Source organism: Podarcis gaigeae (genome assembly GCF_964106915.1).
Source record: "Podarcis gaigeae genome assembly, chromosome: 6".
NCBI lineage: Eukaryota > Metazoa > Chordata > Lepidosauria > Squamata > Lacertidae > Podarcis > Podarcis gaigeae.
In genome coordinates, this window is record NC_139682.1 from 5511203 (window position 1) to 5530198 (window position 18996).

General features: G+C 42.1%; 2 protein-coding genes across 9 annotated transcripts in view; one reads left to right on the forward strand and one right to left on the reverse strand.

Moving 5' to 3' along the window:
• GMEB2 (glucocorticoid modulatory element binding protein 2) overlaps positions 1–18996 on the reverse strand; it is a 263449-nt gene that overhangs the window by 89346 nt on the left and 155107 nt on the right. The gene's annotated exons all lie outside the window — the stretch shown is intronic.
• Positions 1–18996, forward strand: part of RTEL1 (regulator of telomere elongation helicase 1) — an 80951-nt gene that overhangs the window by 26815 nt on the left and 35140 nt on the right. For all 8 annotated transcript variants that reach the window (XR_014565639.1, XR_014565640.1, XM_083744116.1 and 5 more), the window contains exons 15-21: positions 210–284; positions 1036–1117; positions 4455–4587; positions 8072–8185; positions 14594–14634; positions 15155–15240; positions 16021–16098. Coding sequence is in view for 6 of the 8 variants with exons in the window: in XM_083744116.1 (XP_083600242.1) it covers positions 210–284; positions 1036–1117; positions 4455–4587; positions 8072–8185; positions 14594–14634; positions 15155–15240; positions 16021–16098 (609 nt within the window). In the remaining 2 variants the exon portion in view is untranslated. The remainder of the gene's footprint in view (positions 1–209; positions 285–1035; positions 1118–4454; positions 4588–8071; positions 8186–14593; positions 14635–15154; positions 15241–16020; positions 16099–18996) is intronic.

Below are 18996 nucleotides of genomic sequence, written 5' to 3' on the forward strand. Positions count from 1 at the left end.
TTACCTTTATGACTGTTCTGTGCTTTCAGCCTAGTGATAGAGTTGGAAGCCTTGCAAAGATGTTGCGGATAACCAGCAGAAATCCTTTTTTATTTTGAAATTATTTTGTTTTTATGATGAAGCCATTCAGAAGCATGCTGAAAGCATGCTTGAAAGGCATGGTGGGTTTTCCCTCCCCATCTTACATTTTCTCCCATCTTGTTTCCTAGACTGTTTTTAATTTCCGTCCATCAGAAGGCACGTCTAGTTCCATCCTGGGCTGCTCAGTCTCAAAGTATTATAAGGTATGTTGTGCTGTTCTGAGGCTGATTTCCTACTTTAGCTTGTCTGTGGTGCTGAAAATAGGGACACGGGTGGCGCTGTGGTCTAAACCACAGAGCCTAGGGCTTGCCAATCAGAAGGTCGGCGGTTCGAATCCCCGCAACGGGGAGAGCTCCCATTGCTCGGTCCCAGCTCCTGCCAACCTAGCAGTTCAAAAGCACATCAAAGTGCAAGTAGATAAATAGGTACCGCTTCAGTGGGAAGGTAAACGGCATTTCCGTGCACTGCTCTGGCTCATCAGAAGTGGCTTAGTCATGCTGGCCAAATGACCCAGAAGCTGTACGCCGGCTCCCTCGGCCTGTAAAGCGAGATGAACGCCACAACCCCAGAGTTGTCCGCAACTGGATCTAATGGTCAGGGGTCACGTTACCTTTACCTTTATGGTGCTGAAAAGTAAAAAAAAAATTAGTTTTTTATAGGCTTAGCAATAAATGGTTGAATTAAGTTTGAGGAAAAAGAGGGCTGCATGAGTTTACCATAGTATAATTAGTGACTTTATACCTTTTCAGTTGTAAGATACTGCAAAAGAGTAAGTTAATACCTTTTCAGAATTTACTCAGTTCCTTGTTCAAACTGCATAGGCCCACTTACAACATGTTGCCTGCTAGTAGAAGCTGGTTCTGTTCATTGCTCCCTTACAAACCTCATTGTGGTGATGCAAGTAGCATAGATGTCCTATTCTTGTACTTCATATTTATTGATTATGCCTCTTAGGTCCACATCCATCTAGATGCAAGTAATCATAAAAAGAAGCAGAGGACAGACCTGTGGAACTCGTCAGCAACTAAAAAACAAGGTGACAATGCTGATACGTTGCTTTGATCATGTAAATCTTTCAGCCCAGGTTTCTTCAACTTAAATGAGAACTGGAGGCAGCTGTGTGTGCCATGACAGCAATCTATAATCTCATTTGGCCAGGACATTTCTAGCCAGTTTTTGTGAAACCATTGCGTAGTTTTGTCATTGCACTGTGTAATTGTGCTTCCAAAATTTAATGTTGTGTTTGAAGGTATTGATGCTGTGCTGTTGATTTTGGGAAGAACTGTGGGGGCAAAGATAGACAAAAACAGGGAAAACAGTGGCATTGTTGCGTTCTCAAAGTAAAGGAAGGATTGAACTCTGATTAATAAGAATACACAAAGAGACTTGAACCAGCAAGACTCTGGGAAGGGTGCGTATAATCGTGTCTCTCTGTGCCTGTCCGTCAGATCTCCGCAGCCCCTGGGCCAGGCCGTTTTATTCACAAAAGAACTTTTTACAGAGTGTTCGTAAGAACCAATCATTTCCTCTGAGCATTTAAACAAACCCACGTGGGGACAAGTTAAACTACTAAAACTAATTAAGCACAAATATTTCTGGGGTATGTTGGGTTGAAATAAACGACAGACGAATGACAAGTGTCATATGGGAAGCATCTCCCGAGCATGTCTCGGGGAGTCCCTTTTATTGAATATTACAGCATTGCCACATATGTGCTGGTTGCTGATTGGTTAACACAAATACAATGCAAGGGTTGCATATAGGCATTAATCATCAATAGATTAAAGGTTGGGAAAGGGAACACAGAATTGGACAGGTATGAAAACCTCCTTATTAAACTATTACTAGTGATTGATATAGCATGACTTAAAAGAACATAACTATCGCATTCCGTAAATGTGGTTAACCATGCATTGAGAACAGGTCAGGGTACGATGTTTCATGAACTCAATGTGAACTAAACATTCTAGGGTGAGTGAGGAAGGAACGCTTCAGCTTAGGGCGGTTTGCCAGAGTCATGTGCAGAAGCAAAACTTCCCATCAGGGGTAAACAAAGAACAGAACTACAAAGAAGAGCATCTGGCAACCCCGGAGATAATAAACAAGCAATACATATGATAAAGAGGATGGCCAGGAGGACAGTGACCATTATCCCTTTAATGTGAGATCTGTTTCCTGGCCCTAAGATTAACATCCTAAGATTAATATCAGAAAACTACAAAGACGAAACTGCCCAGTCTTTGAGGACACAGGAATCCTGCCTGTCTTAAGTATGTACGTGATTTGTGAAGAGCAAGGAGAAATGGGCAGCAAAGGCAAAAGGGCAGCAAAAGGGCATGAATGTAGAATCTTATGGGATTTAATCAGAAATTATCGTCAACATATCATACCCAGTCAACACAATGTCTTCATTGTGGACACGATGGCTCGATGTATATTCTATAATTCCTCATGGTAATCCCATCTGATCCCTACAAGCATGACCATGTAGGTTAGGTAATCAAGGACTGGGAGTCTTAGACATAGGAAAGAAGCTAGGAGGACCAGTATCTTCCATTTTCATTCCCCAGATGATATGCATCAGCCTTTTGACAGCACACACGGACTCCTTACCTCCCTCTATGCCACAAGTTGTCATTAAATCAGGAAACCTAAATTTAAATAGATTTCCCTGTTTTGCTGCTATCTTTGGAATAAGATGAATTCAAACTGTGGCTTAATATTCTGGCTTGTTCTGAAGTTTGCAACCATGGTTCCCCTGCTTTGGACAAAATGGGAATCAATGCTTAATTTAGAGCAGGGGTGGGAAACCTGTGGCCCTCCAGACGTTGCTGGACTACAGATCCCATCATCCTTGGTCAGTGGCCATATCAGCAGGGGTGATGGGGGTTGGAGTCCAACAGCATCTGAAAGGTTACATATTTCCCATCCCTAAATTAGAATTAAGTACAGAATTGTTTGCAGCTTGAATGAAAGGAGGTGTACAGAAGCAAAGAGTGTGTGTATATCTCACTATTACAATAGCCAAACTTGGTGTGTTCTAAAGAGCAAAAATGAATTCATTTGACCTTTAGCCTCTAATGATGCTGATGCAATTACAAAGGTATGTTCCCATATAAATATTTCACCCCCCACAGTTGTTGTCGTAAGTAATTTGATAAATTATATTTATTTTACACATACCAATTCTGAGTGGGGAAAACTCTTGTTTAGGTTTACTTCAAGTACTTCCTACTGTTCATAGCATGTCCTTGTACTTTAGTTCCAGAAACTCTGTCTAGGCAGTACACATTTTCCTTGTTCAGAAATATGGTGAATAATACAGAAAACAAAGAATCTGGAGTGTTGATAAGAGAACCTTGAGAATTGAAGTAACAATGGCATTGCCTACAAATACAAATCTCGCAATTCCTTTGCTTGTTCCATGCTCTGCCTCTACTTTCTTTTGTGCCAGAAATGTGATACCGAGTGAAGTGCCAACTTAAATGGTCGCCTTCCAAAACTTGATATCCCCTCCTCCCTTCCATGTCAATACAGAGTCAATCCATGTCATACAGAGCAAAGTGAAAGAGGTTCTCTGAGTATACTCTCATTATTTTCACCCCTGCCAGGCAACTGTGCCATGCATAAAATCTGTAGGTTTGGTGAATTCATCTCTCAGAGCCCATCATTCAACCATCTCAGCATTTCCCTATCTTCTCATGTCCTACAGCTAAGCACTTTTTGAAAGTGCTACCTGCCAGTGATAGAATACATAGCTGCATTGAATTTTTTATTTTGTCCCAAGTTAGCCAGTGGCTACTTCTAGTCAATGTGTTCATCCTTCAGAACAGGTTTTCTAGAGGTGATATGGTGAGCTGTCTGCACTCAGATCTGACTCTCCTTGTATCTATGCAGTTCTGCAGTGATAAACATTGAGGTACACCCAGATACTGCTTTCCTTCCTAAGATAGAATTGTTTTATATCAGTCAAGAACTTGCTCTACCTAACTTCTTCTCTTCTCCATCAGAAGGGAAACCAGTTCTGCACAAGACATTAAAATAAAGTTGCCTTTCTACTTGGAAACATTTTCCAAGGCTCTAGGGGCATTTATCAGATACTGCTCTGTACAAATAACCACTCAAAGGATCCTTTTAATAGTGTTTACATGTTTTAGGGCATTTAAAAAAAATAATAACTTCTGTAAAAGTGTTTTGGAACTCACAGTTTCTTAATGCTGTGCATTAAGAGAAGATGGTAATTAGTTCAAGGCCCGTGGTTACTTGCAAGTGGCCCGCTATATCTGCTTGCAGTAACTTACGGGTCAGTGCTCTTTGCTCCAGCCACAGTGAATACCTCTTAACGTTTTGCCTTGGTGTTTTGTTTGATACAGGAAAGGTCTTGAGCTATTGGTGTTTCAGTCCTGGATACAGCATGCACGAGTTAGTTCGTCAGGAAGTCCGAACAATCATTCTCACTAGCGGAACACTCTCTCCACTATCGTCTTTTACTATGGAAATGCAGATGTGAGTCTCTTTCTGTTGCTCCTATGACAAAAGGCAGCTTGAGTTGGGTCATATCCTGTCCTGGATTTCAATGAAAGTCACTGAGGAACGAGTATGGGATTTTCAGGTTCAAGGTTTATTTCTTACGTGTGGGATGCTTTTGTCACAAGGTATTTGAAGAAACATCATCACACATTTCCTGTGATGCAAAGTGAGCCCTGAGCACACCAGTGATTGGCTATTCTTGGAGGTCAGTTTCAGTACATGTGGAAGTGCCATGGGAAAAGTCCTCCCTCTAAATCGTTTGGAAATTGGCACCGGTTTAAACCTGCCTCTTGATTTTACTAATTTGCCATTTAATTGTGATCTGAGGATGAGGATGGTGATAATTGATTGCTCGCTCTTCACCCTATTGTCCCAGGGCAGGTTACAGCAAGTAAAACACAGTGTTAAAACAAGCTTAAAACAACCTACAATCACAGAAATAAAGTGGGTCCTAAAAGTATACGTGGCAGACAGATGCCCAAAAAATTTACTGAACAGATACATGTTTTTTTCTCTTTTTTAGTCTACTTACTTTGAGGCAATTATTAATTACATACTGGACCACTATTTATGTTCATATTAACAGATGTTCAGTTTTAAATGCTGTTGTGTGATAGATTAGTCCACAGTGACCAACCAGATCATAGAATCTAAGAGCCGGGAGGGACCCTGACTTACTCAGTTTTTTGCTTCTTTCGTATTCTCCTGCCCACAGCTCAAACCACCAACCTTCTGGTTAACAGCCAGGCACTCTGGCCCATTGCGCCGCCTGAGGTACTCAGGTGCCTGAGGCTAGAGGACTCGTTCTTTAAATTTCTGCCTATTTGCTAAATGCACCTTTTAGCTTGTGCTTGCCTCTTCGGTGTTGTGTATTTTATGTGCACATACTCTACCTCATTATTTTGGGGCATCCCTGTTTCTACGTCATTCCATACCACTTGGGCCAGTAACTTGTTTTAGCTGACTGGACTACTTTTTTCAAAGGACCTATACAGTTAGGAAGACTTAAAAATATCCTCTGGCTTGCTGACATGTGATGCATCTGCATGAAGGGTTCATTTGCCCAGGCCACACAGGGATCATGTGACTTTGATGACCAACATAACAACCTCTCTCCAGTTTTTTGTCCCTGCCTCTACCCATCCAGTTTGTGTATAACCTCTCTCTATTTCTGGATTGTGCCTTGTTTTCTCCGCTTCCATTTTCGACTCCACCTCTTACTCAGTTTCTTACTCCTTGACCGTTCTCTACATATTTTTATATGTGTGAAAAAAATCCTTACCTTTCCCCCATTAGTTCTCTTCCATCGTTGTGTCCGGACACTGAGGTCCAGTGCCGAGGGCCTTCTGGCAGTTCTCTCGCTGCGAGAAGCCAAGTTACAGGGAACCAGGCAGAGGGCCTTCTCGGTAGTGGCACCTGCCTTGTGGAACGCCCTCCTGTCAGATGTCAAAGAGAACAATCAACTACCAGACTTTTAGAAGACATCTGAAGGCAGCCCTGTTTAGGGAAGCTTTTAATGTTTAATAATGTTTAATTGTATTTTAATATTTTGTTGGAAGCCACCCAGAGTGGCTGGGGAAACCTAGCCAGATGGGTGGGGTATAAATAATAAATTATTAATATTGTTATTATTAGTTAGTTAGTTAGTTAGTTAGTTAGTTATATCCCCTCTTCTTTGCTGCTATGGTGCCTGCAGGCCAAGATATGCGTAGTTCTGAGTCTGAAAGTGGGACGGCGAAGACAAATACCTTCCAGATTGGCCTATAGCCAGACTGGCAAAAGCAGGACCCAGTGAGGCCCCTACTTGGTGAAAGGTTACTATTCAGTCACCCACTCAGAACACCTCACCCATGGGGCCTGTGCCAGTGCTGGGATTGCAGCAGGCAGCGTTGGAAGACCCAAATGCTTCCGGCCATGAATTCTCCCCATGTGGAATCTCTCTTGGCCACCAGGCTTGGGGTTAGAAGAGCATAGGAGACTGCATGAGGATTTGGCAGCCAGCAGGCCCCTCACTTCCCAGGCCTCCCCTGAAGTCCACTGCTCAAACCCCAGCACCCTTTCCCCCACCTCTACAGTTGGAGCACCAGCCATATTCAATAGAGCACCAGTCTTCAGCTGCTGGATCAGAACCCTCTGTCAAGCCCCAGCCTGATCTAAGGCAGGTTACAACAGCAGCATTGCTGCCATAAAATACACGGTAAAGACATGGGTCCCCAAATGCATGTTTAAGTTAAAGTTTGGTCCCGTCTCTGAAAAAGTGTGGCAACTACTGATCTCAAAGAGTTAGGCTGCAGTGTTTTCTTTGACCACCAGAGGCCATCAAAGGACACGATAAGTTTAGTACAGGGGTAGACAACCTAAGGCCTGGGGGCCCGATGCGGCCCAGTCGCCTTCTAAATCTGGACAGCGGACAGTCCGGGAATCAGCCTGTTTTTACATGAGTAGAATGTGTCCTTTTATTTAAAATGCATCTCTGGGTTATTTGTGGGGCCTGCCTGGTGTTTTTGCATTAGTAGAATGTGTCCTTTAATTTAAAATGCATCTCTGGGTTATTTGTGGGGCATAGGAATTCGTTCATCCCCACCCCCAATATAGTGCAGCCCACCACATGGTCTGAGGGACGGTGGACCGGCCCACGGCTGAAAAAGGTTGCTGACCCCTGGTTTAGTGCCTTCTCTTCTGTTTCAGCTAATAGGGGAACTTTCCTTTCTAAATGGCAGCAGAGCCCGGTAGGCTTATCACAGCTTTACATTTCCTCTTCAAGTGGCTTTGCTGAGTTTTCTTCATTCTTTTGTCTTTCCTGTTATCGTCTCTCAGATTTTAGAGCTTTATCACAGACCAAAAGAAAAGAAAAGAAGAGAAACTCGACGGAGGTTGTTATACTAATAATCAAAGTCACATGATCCCTGGGGAAATCAGAACATAAAACTCCTCATACAAGTTCATTATACAAGTTGATTATACCAGCCTAGAAGGTCTATGCATGGTAAATGACCTAATGTTCCTTTCTGGCTTCACTGCTGTGATCCCAGAACACTGGAGGTAGAATGCACACATATATCTAGATATCTATCATATAACTTTTAAAAGAAACTGCAGATCGCTAAGAGCATCATTCTCTCTTTTTTTAAAAAATTTTTTTTTATTGATTTTCCAATATTTTTCCAAAAATGGCCTCATTATAATAGCGGAATCGGGGGCAGTCAGGGCAGCCAGAGTGCTCTGTGCACCCAGTCCCTTTGCCTGCCCTTGCATTCCATGGGGAAACTGAGTGCCAGACCGCCAGGCAAACTTTGGATGGGAACCTGGTTCCTCTTCCAACCGAAGAGGATGCAGATAATGGAATTCCCCCATCAATTTCTGATTAACTCCATCTGTCTCTCTCAGGATTAAGCTAAACTATAAAGTCTATAGCACTGACAGGTTAGTGAAGTCTGACTGTCTTTCTGTTTTCCTTTAGTCCCTTCCCAGTTTGTTTGGAAAACCCACACGTTATCGATAAACACCAGATTTGGGTGGGGATAATCCCTAAAGGACCTGATGGTGGTTTGCTGAGTTCCACCTATGAAAAAAGGTAATAGGGTTCCTTCCAGTTTCATAATCTTGTTGCAGACTTGGGTACTGCATCGATTTACTGCACATGGGCTCAGCACAAATTCTCTGCAGAAAAATCGTATTTGTGGTTTTTGGGACTACAGAGCCCAAATTCATACATAACAGAAAATGCTTTATGAGACTGTGTTATAATGAGACATTAATTTGACCCCTCTCTCTCTTCACTCCTTCACATGCAAAGGAAAAACAGTTGATATTTTCATTTTCTGTTGTGGAAGAAACCCCAGCTTTCTGTTACTCTAAAATACAATTTTTTTAGGTCCAGCAACTAGACCTGTGCAAGGTGTTCCAAATGTGACTGCACCAGTTTTGTACAATGGCATAATGATACTGGGAGTTTTTGTTTCATTCTCCTTCCTAATAACCCCCTAATACAGGATTCACATTTTTCACAGCTGCAACACACTGGGTCAATATTTTCATCAAGATACCCACAGTGAGCCCAATATCTCTCTTTCTGGATCAGTCACCTCTAATTCAGACAGGAAGTTGCAGGAGGCAAACACAAAAGAGCCAGAAAGTAAAGGAAACTTAAGAAGTTTCTGTTTCAGAGTTAGAACTTCACCATATGACTCTCTGTGGCCAGAGATAAGAGTCCACTCCACGTAGGACAATAAGCATGATTTCTGATTACAGATAGGTAGCCGTGTTGGTCTGCCATAGTCAAAACAATTTTTTTCCCCTTCCAGTAGCACCTTAAAGACCAACTAAGTTAGTTCTTGGTATGAGCTTTCGTGTGCATGCACACTTCTTCAGATACACTGAAACAGAAGTTTCCAGACCCTTCTATATAGTGAGAAGGTGGGGAGGGGTATTACTCAGAAGGGTGGTGGGAATGGGTGATTGGCAGATAGCTGTGAGGAGCCTGTTGACGACTCTTAACGACTGCAATAGGTCTTACAGGAAAAAGCAATGTTAGACAATGTTAGACGATGAGCAATTAAATAGTCCCGAGATGGTATGTGTGATGTTGTTGGGGCCAGTAATGGTGTTGTCCGGGTGTATGTGGCAGCAAAGTTGGTATCTGGGTTTATTGCAGGCTCTGGTGCCAGTGTCCGTGTTAGGTCTGGTTGTAGTATTATTGTGGGTTAGGAGTTGTTTAAGATTGGGTGGCTGTCTGTAGGCAATGAAAGGTCTGGGAGGAACAACATCACACATACCATCTCGGGACTATTTAATTGCTCATCGTCTAACATTGTGTATGCCATCAAATGCCAACAGTGTCCTTCAGCTCTCTATATTGGACAAACAGGCCAGACCTTACGCCAAAGAATAAACGGACATAAATCGGACATCAGGAATCACAAGACAGAGAAACCAGTAGGAGAACACTTAATCTCCCAGGACATTCTATACAAGATCTCAAAGTAGCTGTTTTACTACAAAGGAATTTCAGAAATAGACTGGAAAGAGAAGCTGCTGAATTGCAACTTATCACCAAACTTAAAACCATGGAGACACCTGGTCTGAACAAAGACCTTGGATTCTTATCTCATTATACATGACAAAGCCATTTTTCACCTTCTCACCCCTTGCTTTTTCCTGTAAGACCTATTGCAGTCGTTAAGAGTCGTCAACAGGCTCATCACAGCTATCTGCCAATCACCCATTCCCACCACCCTTCTGAGTAATACCCCTCCCCACCTTCTCACTATATAGAAGGGTCTGGAAACTTCTGTTTCAGTGTATCTGAAGAAGTGTGCATGCACACGAAAGCTCATACCAAGAACTAACTTAGTTGGTCTTTAAGGTGCTACTGGAAGGAAAAAAATTTTTGTTATGGTTTCTGAGGAAGGCTAAACCAGGCACTGCACTCATTTCAACCCCACCTACCCCTTTTTGTTAGTTTAATGACCTAAGGCAGCATGGGGGTGGGCAGGGAAGGCAAAGCCCCCTTCCTCAAACAAGGAGATTCCCCCCCCCCCCATTTGCTGGACTTCCATTAACATATCCTGTTAATTTTTTTCAGTGATCTTAGCACGCTCACCTAGAAATATACTTTGCCTCTTCTGAAACAAAAACAACATTTTTGGCAATACATTCATCTTAATAGCAGCAATTCGGTCTAACAAAGAAAGCTTCAATTTTGTCCAACTGTCCAAGTCTCTCTTAATTTCAGACCAGCATTTTTCATAATTTTCCTTAAATAGACTCAGATTTTTTGCTGTTATGTTCACCCCTAGGTACTTTACCTTTTTCACCAATGATAATTCTGTTTCTCTCTGAAACTGTTCTGATTCAATATCTGTCAAATTTTTCCCCAACACCTTAGTTTTCTGTTTGTTTAACTTAAATCCCGCCACCCGACCAAAATTGTCAATCAATTGTAAAACTCTTTTCGTACTAGATTCCGGCTCCTGCAGTGTCAAAACTAGGTCATCTGCAAAAGCTTTAAGTTTATATTGTTTCGCTCCGACTTGGATCCCTTGCACCAACCGGTCCCCTCTGATCAAGTTTAAGAGCACCTCCAGGACTGAGATAAATAACAAAGGGGAAATCGGGCAGCCTTGTCGTGTTCCTTTTTCAATTTTGAACTCTTCTGTTACCACATTATTAACAATCAATTTTGCTTTTTGTTCTGAATATATTGCGTCAATCCCATTTTCAAAACCCCTCCCCACTCCCATTTCTTTTAAATTTCCCTTCATAAATTTCCAAGAGATGTTGTCAAAGGCCTTCTCCGCATCTATAAAAATTAGCACTGCTTTAGTGTTTATGTCAGTTTGCAAAAGTTCCAGGACATCAATAATGTGCCTTGTGTTAGCAAACATGTGTCTGCCTGGGAGAAAGCCTGCCTGGTCTTTATGAATTACTTGACTTAAAACTCTTTTAAGTCTGTTTGCCAAAACATCAGCAAATATTTTGTAATCCACATTTAAAAGGGAGATGGGGCGGTAGTTCTTGAGCTGTGTCTTTTCAGTTTCTGATTTTGGTATCAATGTGATAAACGCTTCTTTCCACGATTCTGGCGCCTTCATTCCCTCCATAATTTCATTGCTGACCTCCAGCAGTGGTTGGATCAAATAATCACTTAATGTCTTATAGTACTTGGAGGTCAAGCCGTCTGGCCCTGGAGATTTGCCCAATTTCAAGTTCTGAATGGCATGTTCAATCTCTTGTCGTGTTATTTTGCTGTTCAGGAGTAGTCTATTTTCTTGTGACAATTTTTTCAATCCGTTTTTCCTCAAAAATTGTTCAATCTCAACTTCATTCTGCGGCCCTTGAGTATATAATTTTTTAAAATATTTTTGAAAACACTTTCTAATCTCCACGGGGTTCTGTATACTTCTTCCTTCAATTTCCAAATTTGTTACTATGTTCAATTTTTGTCTCTTCTTCAACTGCCAGGCCAGCAGTTTCCCACATTTATTTGCCGATTCAAACGTTTTTTGTTTCATTGATTTAATCTTCCATTCTATTTCCTGGTTTATCAGTTTTGAATATTGTGCCTGATGAAGTTTAATTTCTCTCAAAATCGGCTGTGACTTCGGATTGGCTCTTAGCTTCTTCTCTAGTTCTTTAATTTTCTCCAGAATCTTGTCTTTCTTGTCATTTTGTGTCCTTTTCCTTATGGCATTCTGTTGTATCAAGAACCCTCTCATCACAGCTTTGCTTGCGTCCCAAATTGTTCTTTTTTCCACCGCGGTGTTCAGGTTTATTTCAAAATAGTCCTTTATAACTTTTTGGGCCTTCTTAACGATCTCCTGATTTCTAAACAAATTGTCATTCATCTTCCATCTAAAGGAGCCGGTTGGTAATAATGTCATGTCCATTTTCAAAGCATTATGGTCGGAGCATGTCTTTGGGCAGATTTCCACTTTCCTGACCTTAGGTGCCAGACCTCTAGTAATCCAAATTTGGTCGATTCTTGTCCAAGTCAGTTGAGCCTCAGAGAAAAATGTTCCTTCTTTTCCTAGGGGGTTCTTGATTCTCCATATGTCAATCCAGCCCATATTTTCTGTCATTTCAAAAAAGGTCTTTGGTAGTCTGCCATCTTTGGTAACTTTTTGACTTTGCGACTTATCCATGTTAGTTGATACAATCCCATTCATATCTCCCATCATTATGATGTTGTCATAGTCCAGATATTCCAGCATGCTTTCATGCAACTTCTTATAAAATTCCGATTTCCCATCATTTGGTGCATAGATTCCTAATATCAAAATTTTTTCTCCTTGATACTGTATTTCAATTGCCAAAATTCTGCCATGTTCATCTTTAAATAAGAATTTAGGTGAGAGGCTCTCTTTTGCATATATCACCACCCCTCTCTTCTTCACTATGTCTGAAGATATAAATTCTTGGCCAACTCTCTTATTTATCAGCACTTTTCTGTGGAGCCTAGTCACGTGGGTTTCTTGCAGGCAAATAATGTCCAATTGTTCCTTTTTGAATATGTGAAAAATTTTCCTCCTTTTCTCCGGAATGTTGCAGCCATTTATATTCCAACTCAGAAGTTGCAGAGACATCCTGGATAGATCTGGTTATTTTTCTAGGGGTGGTACCTTTTTCGCTGAATCTTCAGGATCCAAGGGTGCAGGTACCTCTGGTGTTTCGGGCTCCGATGGTAATCCAAGTTTTTTATGAAGGTCCTCTCCGCATTGGTTCAGAAATTTGTCTCTGTCTTCCAATGTTCTAATTTTGATCTTCCTCCCTCTGAAAGTAAAAGATAGTCCTTGTGGAAAATCCCACCTAAAGATGATGGCGTTGCTCCTCAAAAGTCTTGCTAATTCCAAATATTCCGATCTCAAATCCAAAAGCTGTTTGGGAACGTCCTTGTATAACTCAATCCTCTTATCTAAAATGTCCAGTGACTTTCCGTAGTGTAGGCCCAAAATCTTATCCCTCTCCTCCTTTGATCTCAGTGATATCAAACAGTCTCTGGGCTCGTCTTTTTTTCTCAGTCTTCCAAGTCTGAAAGCTGATGTAATCTTAAAGTCCGTCTCTTCTAGGTTCCAGTGCTTGGAAAATATTTTGGTCAGAAACTCAGCCAGGTTGTCCTCTTCCACTTTGGGTATCGATCTAATCCTTAAGTTGGTCTCCCTACTTCTCAGTTCAATCATCGAGAGATAGGTCTGGTGTTCACCAACTTGTTTGTTGAGTGGCCTCACCTCTTTTTCTAACTTTCCCAGCCTTTGGCTGGTGTCTTCAACCAATTTTCTGTTCTCCCCTGTAGCTCCCTTCAATTCTGCAATTGTTTCCACGTTCTGTGCCACTTGTCCAGCTAATCTATTTAAACATTCGGTGTTTTGGTCTATTTTAAAAGTTTGCTCATCAGCTTTTTTATCCAAGGATTCCACTTTCTTATCCAAAGATTCCAATTTTTCATATATTTTTTCTAAAATGGAGGCAGCTGTTCCTGAAGCCATATCTTCCAATTGTAGTTCCTCTGTTTCTCCTTCCCCTGCACGTGGCAGAGAAGCTGCTGCTTCCTCAGAGAGTACAGTGGGTACCGAAGATCTGCGTTGCTGCAAGGCTGAGGCTAAAGTTGTTTGTCTAGTTCGCGGTCTTTGTTCTTTTTCCTTTTCTTTTGGCTCCTTTTTCTTTGCGCCACTCATTCCAAATTTATCTAAGGCTCAAGGTCAAGCTGAGTTGTTCCCATGAGAAAAAGACAGCCCAGATGGTAACATTCAACCAGGAGACCGGGAAACAGAAAGTATAAGGATGTCACTGCTGTAAAGTCCAAAACCTCTAGGGGGAGCTTAAAAAGTCTTTCAGAAGGGAATCAATAAATACAGTTCACAGAGAAAACAAAACCCATGTCCAAAAGCCTTCAAATGCTAAATCTTCAGCAGAGTTGGTTTTACAAAAACACAATGTTTCAAGCAGTGCTTGCTGGTACCTCATAAGATGTCAAAGTAGCAAAGTCCAAGCCCCTCAGATTTTTTCCAAATTTTGTTTCAAAGTATTTATGTCTGCAGGCTGACTGCTACTGTTGCCAGGCAGTTCCAGCACCTGGGTTTCCTTTTTTAAAATGTAGATTCCTCAGAGAAAGATCCTACAGTCCAAATCTTAGCATAAATCCAATGCTTAAAATCCTTTTCTGCATTAAAGTGATTACTTTGCCTCTTCTGTCCCCCACCCATTGTTTTCTAGTGGTGACACTGTTAATGACTCAGCTATTTAAACTTTTATAACTTCTGTAGATGATTCTTTGGATCATATGACTAGATACATTCTAATAAATTACAGGGACCTGTTTTTTCGGTGAATCAGTCAGTAGGGGAAAGAAGAGAGTGATAGTCATGTCTTAAGGGTGACAAACGGTTCATTGTATTCCTTTGGTGATGACTGTGGGGGCACCAGGCATTCTTTACTTTCCAACATGTAGAAGCTGGGTGCTGACGGGTAGTTGTTGTTTTTGCAGATTTTCATCAGAGTGTCTGTCATCTCTTGGGAGAACAATAGGTAAGACCGAGAAGACCTTCTGCTCCAACATGACTGAAATCCGCACAGATTTAAATCAACGCTGTGCACTTAGCCAAGCAATGCAGCTGCTACACCATGGGTAGGCAGCCTAAGCCCCGGGGGCCAGATGCGGCCCAATCGCCTTCCCAATCTGGCCCGCGGACGGTCCGGGAATCAGCGTGTTTTTACATGAGTAGAATGTGTGCTTTTATTTAAAACGCATCTCTGGGTTATTTGTGGGGCATAGGAATTCGTTCATTTTTATATGTATTTTTTGGTCAAAATATAGTCCGGCCCCCCACAAGGTCTGAGGGACAGTGGACCGGCCCCCTGCTGAAAAAGTTTGTCGGTCTCCCACCAACTGAGGCGCTAAATACTGTTGGGGGGTGGAAATGTGTCCTTGACTCCACCCGTGAAGAGCTGCTGCCAATCAAATAAAATGCAAATAAAAAAAGTAATTTTAAAAAAAGATACTGAAACCAGGGTGAACCTGGTCTTAATATTTGTTTTGTTTTGGCAGGTAATCTTGTTCGAATCACACCACATGGGCTGCTTGTTTTCTTCCCTTCATATCCTGTCATGGATAAAAGCCTGGAATATTGGAGAGTAGGTTTCCATGGCCTTTTCTGTCCTATAAAGCGACATTAAGCAATATGCATTGTTCACGCTGCTAGTCATTAACGAGAACCTATACAAACAATATTGGTGTTTGAGTTGAGTGGATTTGTGCACAGTTTTGACAGATAATAAGGAATAATAAGATTGTTCCACACAGTCTTCAGCTCATTCCTCATTAACTGCTTTCACTGCATTGTTGCCAAAAAGGAGTTGAATGGTGACATGGCTTAAAGCTGTAACTATTGGCAGCCTGAGCATCTTCCCCATCTGATCTGAAGCGATACAATCAGATTCTATACAATGAGGAGTTAGGCAAAGTAACTTGTTCACCAGAGGGCACAATTGAGATGGCATTACCTTACAGGTTCCAACAGCTATCGCCTCTCTTTCATGTTCTGGCTTGATTCAAATTAGTGCAATAATTTTAATTTAAAACTTTCTGGCTTGTGGCATTGGAATAAAGCAAGAGACTATATTTCTTGTTTACTTTAGGAAACCTTGAGTTTCAAAAATACTCACATGTTGGAAACATGCCCCAGGGTTCTTGCTTGCTTATCCAAAGAATCAGAGCTTGTTGTCTGGTGCTAACAGGCATGAAACCTTTGTCCAGTTTTGGTGTGGAGGCGGGGGGCGTCTTAGGTGACTGCACACCTGCTTGTATTACATCTATCAAGCAGGCAGGAAAATCCCACACCTTGTTTGAAGTAGTTGATTCACTTGCTTGACTCACTTGTACCAGTCCCTCTCTTTCTCTCTGTTTTCTCACAGGAGCATGATCTTGCTGGAAGAATTGAAGCAGTTAAACCAATGTTTGTGGAACCAAGAAACAAAGGAACCTTCACAGAGGTTGGCAAGACTTTACACTGTTATGCTGCATAGTAACTTGGTTCCTGGCTGCTTAGTCAGACTTCTACTAAGCAACCTTGAGCCTGGTCCCAGGGAAAAGAGAATCTGGTTGTTAGTGATGTCCGATATACAGCTTGAGATTGTTGTTGTTTACTCGTGTCCGACTCTTCGTGACCCCCTGGACCAGAGCACGCCAGGCACTCCAGTCTTCCACTGCCTCCCGCAGTTTGGTTAACTCATTCTGGTAGCTTCAAGAACACTGTCCAACCATCTCGTCCTCTGTCGTCCCCTTCTCCTTCTGCCCTCCATCTTTCCCAACATCAGGTCTTTTCCAGGGAGTCTTATCTTCTCATGAGGTGGCCAAAGTCTGGGAGCCTCAGCTTCAGGATCTGTCCTTCCAGTGAGCACTCAGGGCTGATTTCCTTAAGAATGGAGAGGTTTGATCTTGCACTCTCAAGAGTCTCCTCCAGCACCATAATTCAAAAGCATCAATTCTTAGGCGATCAGCTTTCTTTATGGTCCAGCTCTCACTTCCATACGTCACTACTGGGAAAACCATAGCTTTAACTATACGGACCTTTGTTGGCAAGGTGATGTCTCTGCTTTTTAAGATGCTGTCTAGGTTTGTCATTGCTTTTCTCCCAAGAAGCAGGCATCTTTCAATTTTGTGACTGCTGTCACGAAGTTAGGTAGGCCAACAGGAATAGTGGCAGTTTCCTCCTAGCAGTTTTATTGGTTTTATCCTGCTCACATAGCACTCCATGCACCAGAAGGTATCTGTTTTTTCTATTAGGGTTTTCCTGAAGCTTGAGCCTTAATCAAAATTCTGGCATTTGGGTTATACACAGTAGTGGTTGGTAAAGCAGAGTTGTTCACCTGGATTCCCAGTGCCAAGCATCACTTCCAGTTACCGAAAGGGAGATGGGTAGAAGCGAAGCTTGCCACAGGGTGCCGCAGCAGTGTAACCAATCAGATGCTTCACCCGGGATGCCAAGTTCCACCCCTCATCTTCCTCTTCCTCTTTTCAGTAATTGATAGTGATAGGGTTTGGAAACCAGGTGAGCAGTGCCACTGTGCCAGATATATGACCTATCACAAGTACACATTCATCACTTTGGCCTTGAAACACCATATAACTCTTAATAAAAATGTGCAATGAACAGCAGGTTAACATTTAAAAAATCATTCAGAAAGCTCAAGTGAGTTAAAAGGAAGTTGAACATTGGACATAGTTCTGACTCCTGGCAATTTTAGATTTCCCTTGCTTCCTTTAGATTTTTATAGACTTTTAATTCTTTTTAGTTTTTGAAATAGTTTTTCAGATTTTAAATAACTGTAAACCTCCCCCCCGCCCCAAGCTGGCCTATGACCGTAATAAAGATTTGATTTGATTTGACCTCTGGCAGAAGCACTTTGGAAACAGTGCAGTGCTTTGAATAATCTGCTAAAAATCTCTGGAACTTTATTGCATAGAACAGCCCTTGCACACACACCCTCCTGTGTATCACACCTCTTGGGCAAAACCTTTTTACAGGAAAAAAAATTTCTGAAAAAGCAGCATGTACCCTGCAGATAGGGCTTCCTTCCTTCATCATTGCTTTTTCTTCTTGGTGGGACGGCACGTTCAACTCTTCTTATCAAACGGTTAGTCATGCTTGAATTCCACTGAAAACAAAATACAGTGATGGTTTTTTAAAATAACTTTGTTTATGAACTTTCATTTAAAAATCTCAGATCGATCCATAAGTAAACCCATTCTCCTAACCTTGAAATGTCTCTGCTGGGTTATCCTAATTTTCCGAACATTTATGTGCATATAAAATGCTATATATTTCCTGTTTGTCTCGTCTTGAACATAATTTGCGGGAAGATAAGGAACGGGAATTCCATGGAAGCTGCTGTCTCACATGGCCTGATATGAGATTTGCAGGTTTCTTGTAATGAAGGGTGGCTCATTCATGGAACTAAACATCTGCCCGATTGAGCAAAGTTACCAAGATACCGGGATCCTAGATCCTGTATATTTCAGTGGAAGTTGGAAAGCTGTTATGTTCCAGAGGATGAGGCCACAATCACTGAAGCTGTAAGCTTCTATGTAATGACAGGACTGCAGATATAGTACGTTCCAAGGAAACCAGGAATCAGTTGAAGGCCAAACATGATGCAAAGACAAAGTCAGGCAACAGTCTAAGCTCACAGGGTGTCCAGGCAAGGTACAGTGGAGCAAGGCAGAGTGACTAGATCTGGGACCCAGATGTTTCCAGCAAGTGGAAGGCTCAAGAGGGAGGCCTCCTAAACAAGATGGTAGCCTCAGCTGCTGGCTGTGATGGAGTAGCATGGATTCCTTACTCACGAGAAGCCCCCTTACGAGTAGAGTGAGAACTTTGGGTCCATAGATGCATAATGTGCCATTCCTCTGAAAGCTTTTGGTGCCGGCACTCTTGAAAACAGGGAGCTGCGAGGAGCCTGCTTCACCTCCTCCTCTGACAGTTTTATTTGTTTTATTTATTTCACAACATTTATATACCACTTAGAATCATAGAGTTGGAAGAGACCACAAGGGCCATCGAGTCCAACCCCCTGCCAAGCAGGAAACACCATCAGAGCACTCCTGACATATGGTTGTCAAGCCTCTGCTTAAAGACCTCCAAAGAAGGAGACTCCACCACACTCCTTGGCAGCAAATTCCACTGTCGAACAGCTCTTACTGTCAGGAAGTTCTTCCTAATGTTTAGGTGGAATCTTCTTTCTTGTAGTTTGGATCCATTGCTCCATGTCCGCTTCTCTGGAGCAGCAGAAAACAACCTTTCTCCCTCCTCTATGTGACATCCTTTTATATATTTGAACATGGCTATCATATCACCCCTCAACCTCCTCTTCTCCAGGCTAAACATGCCC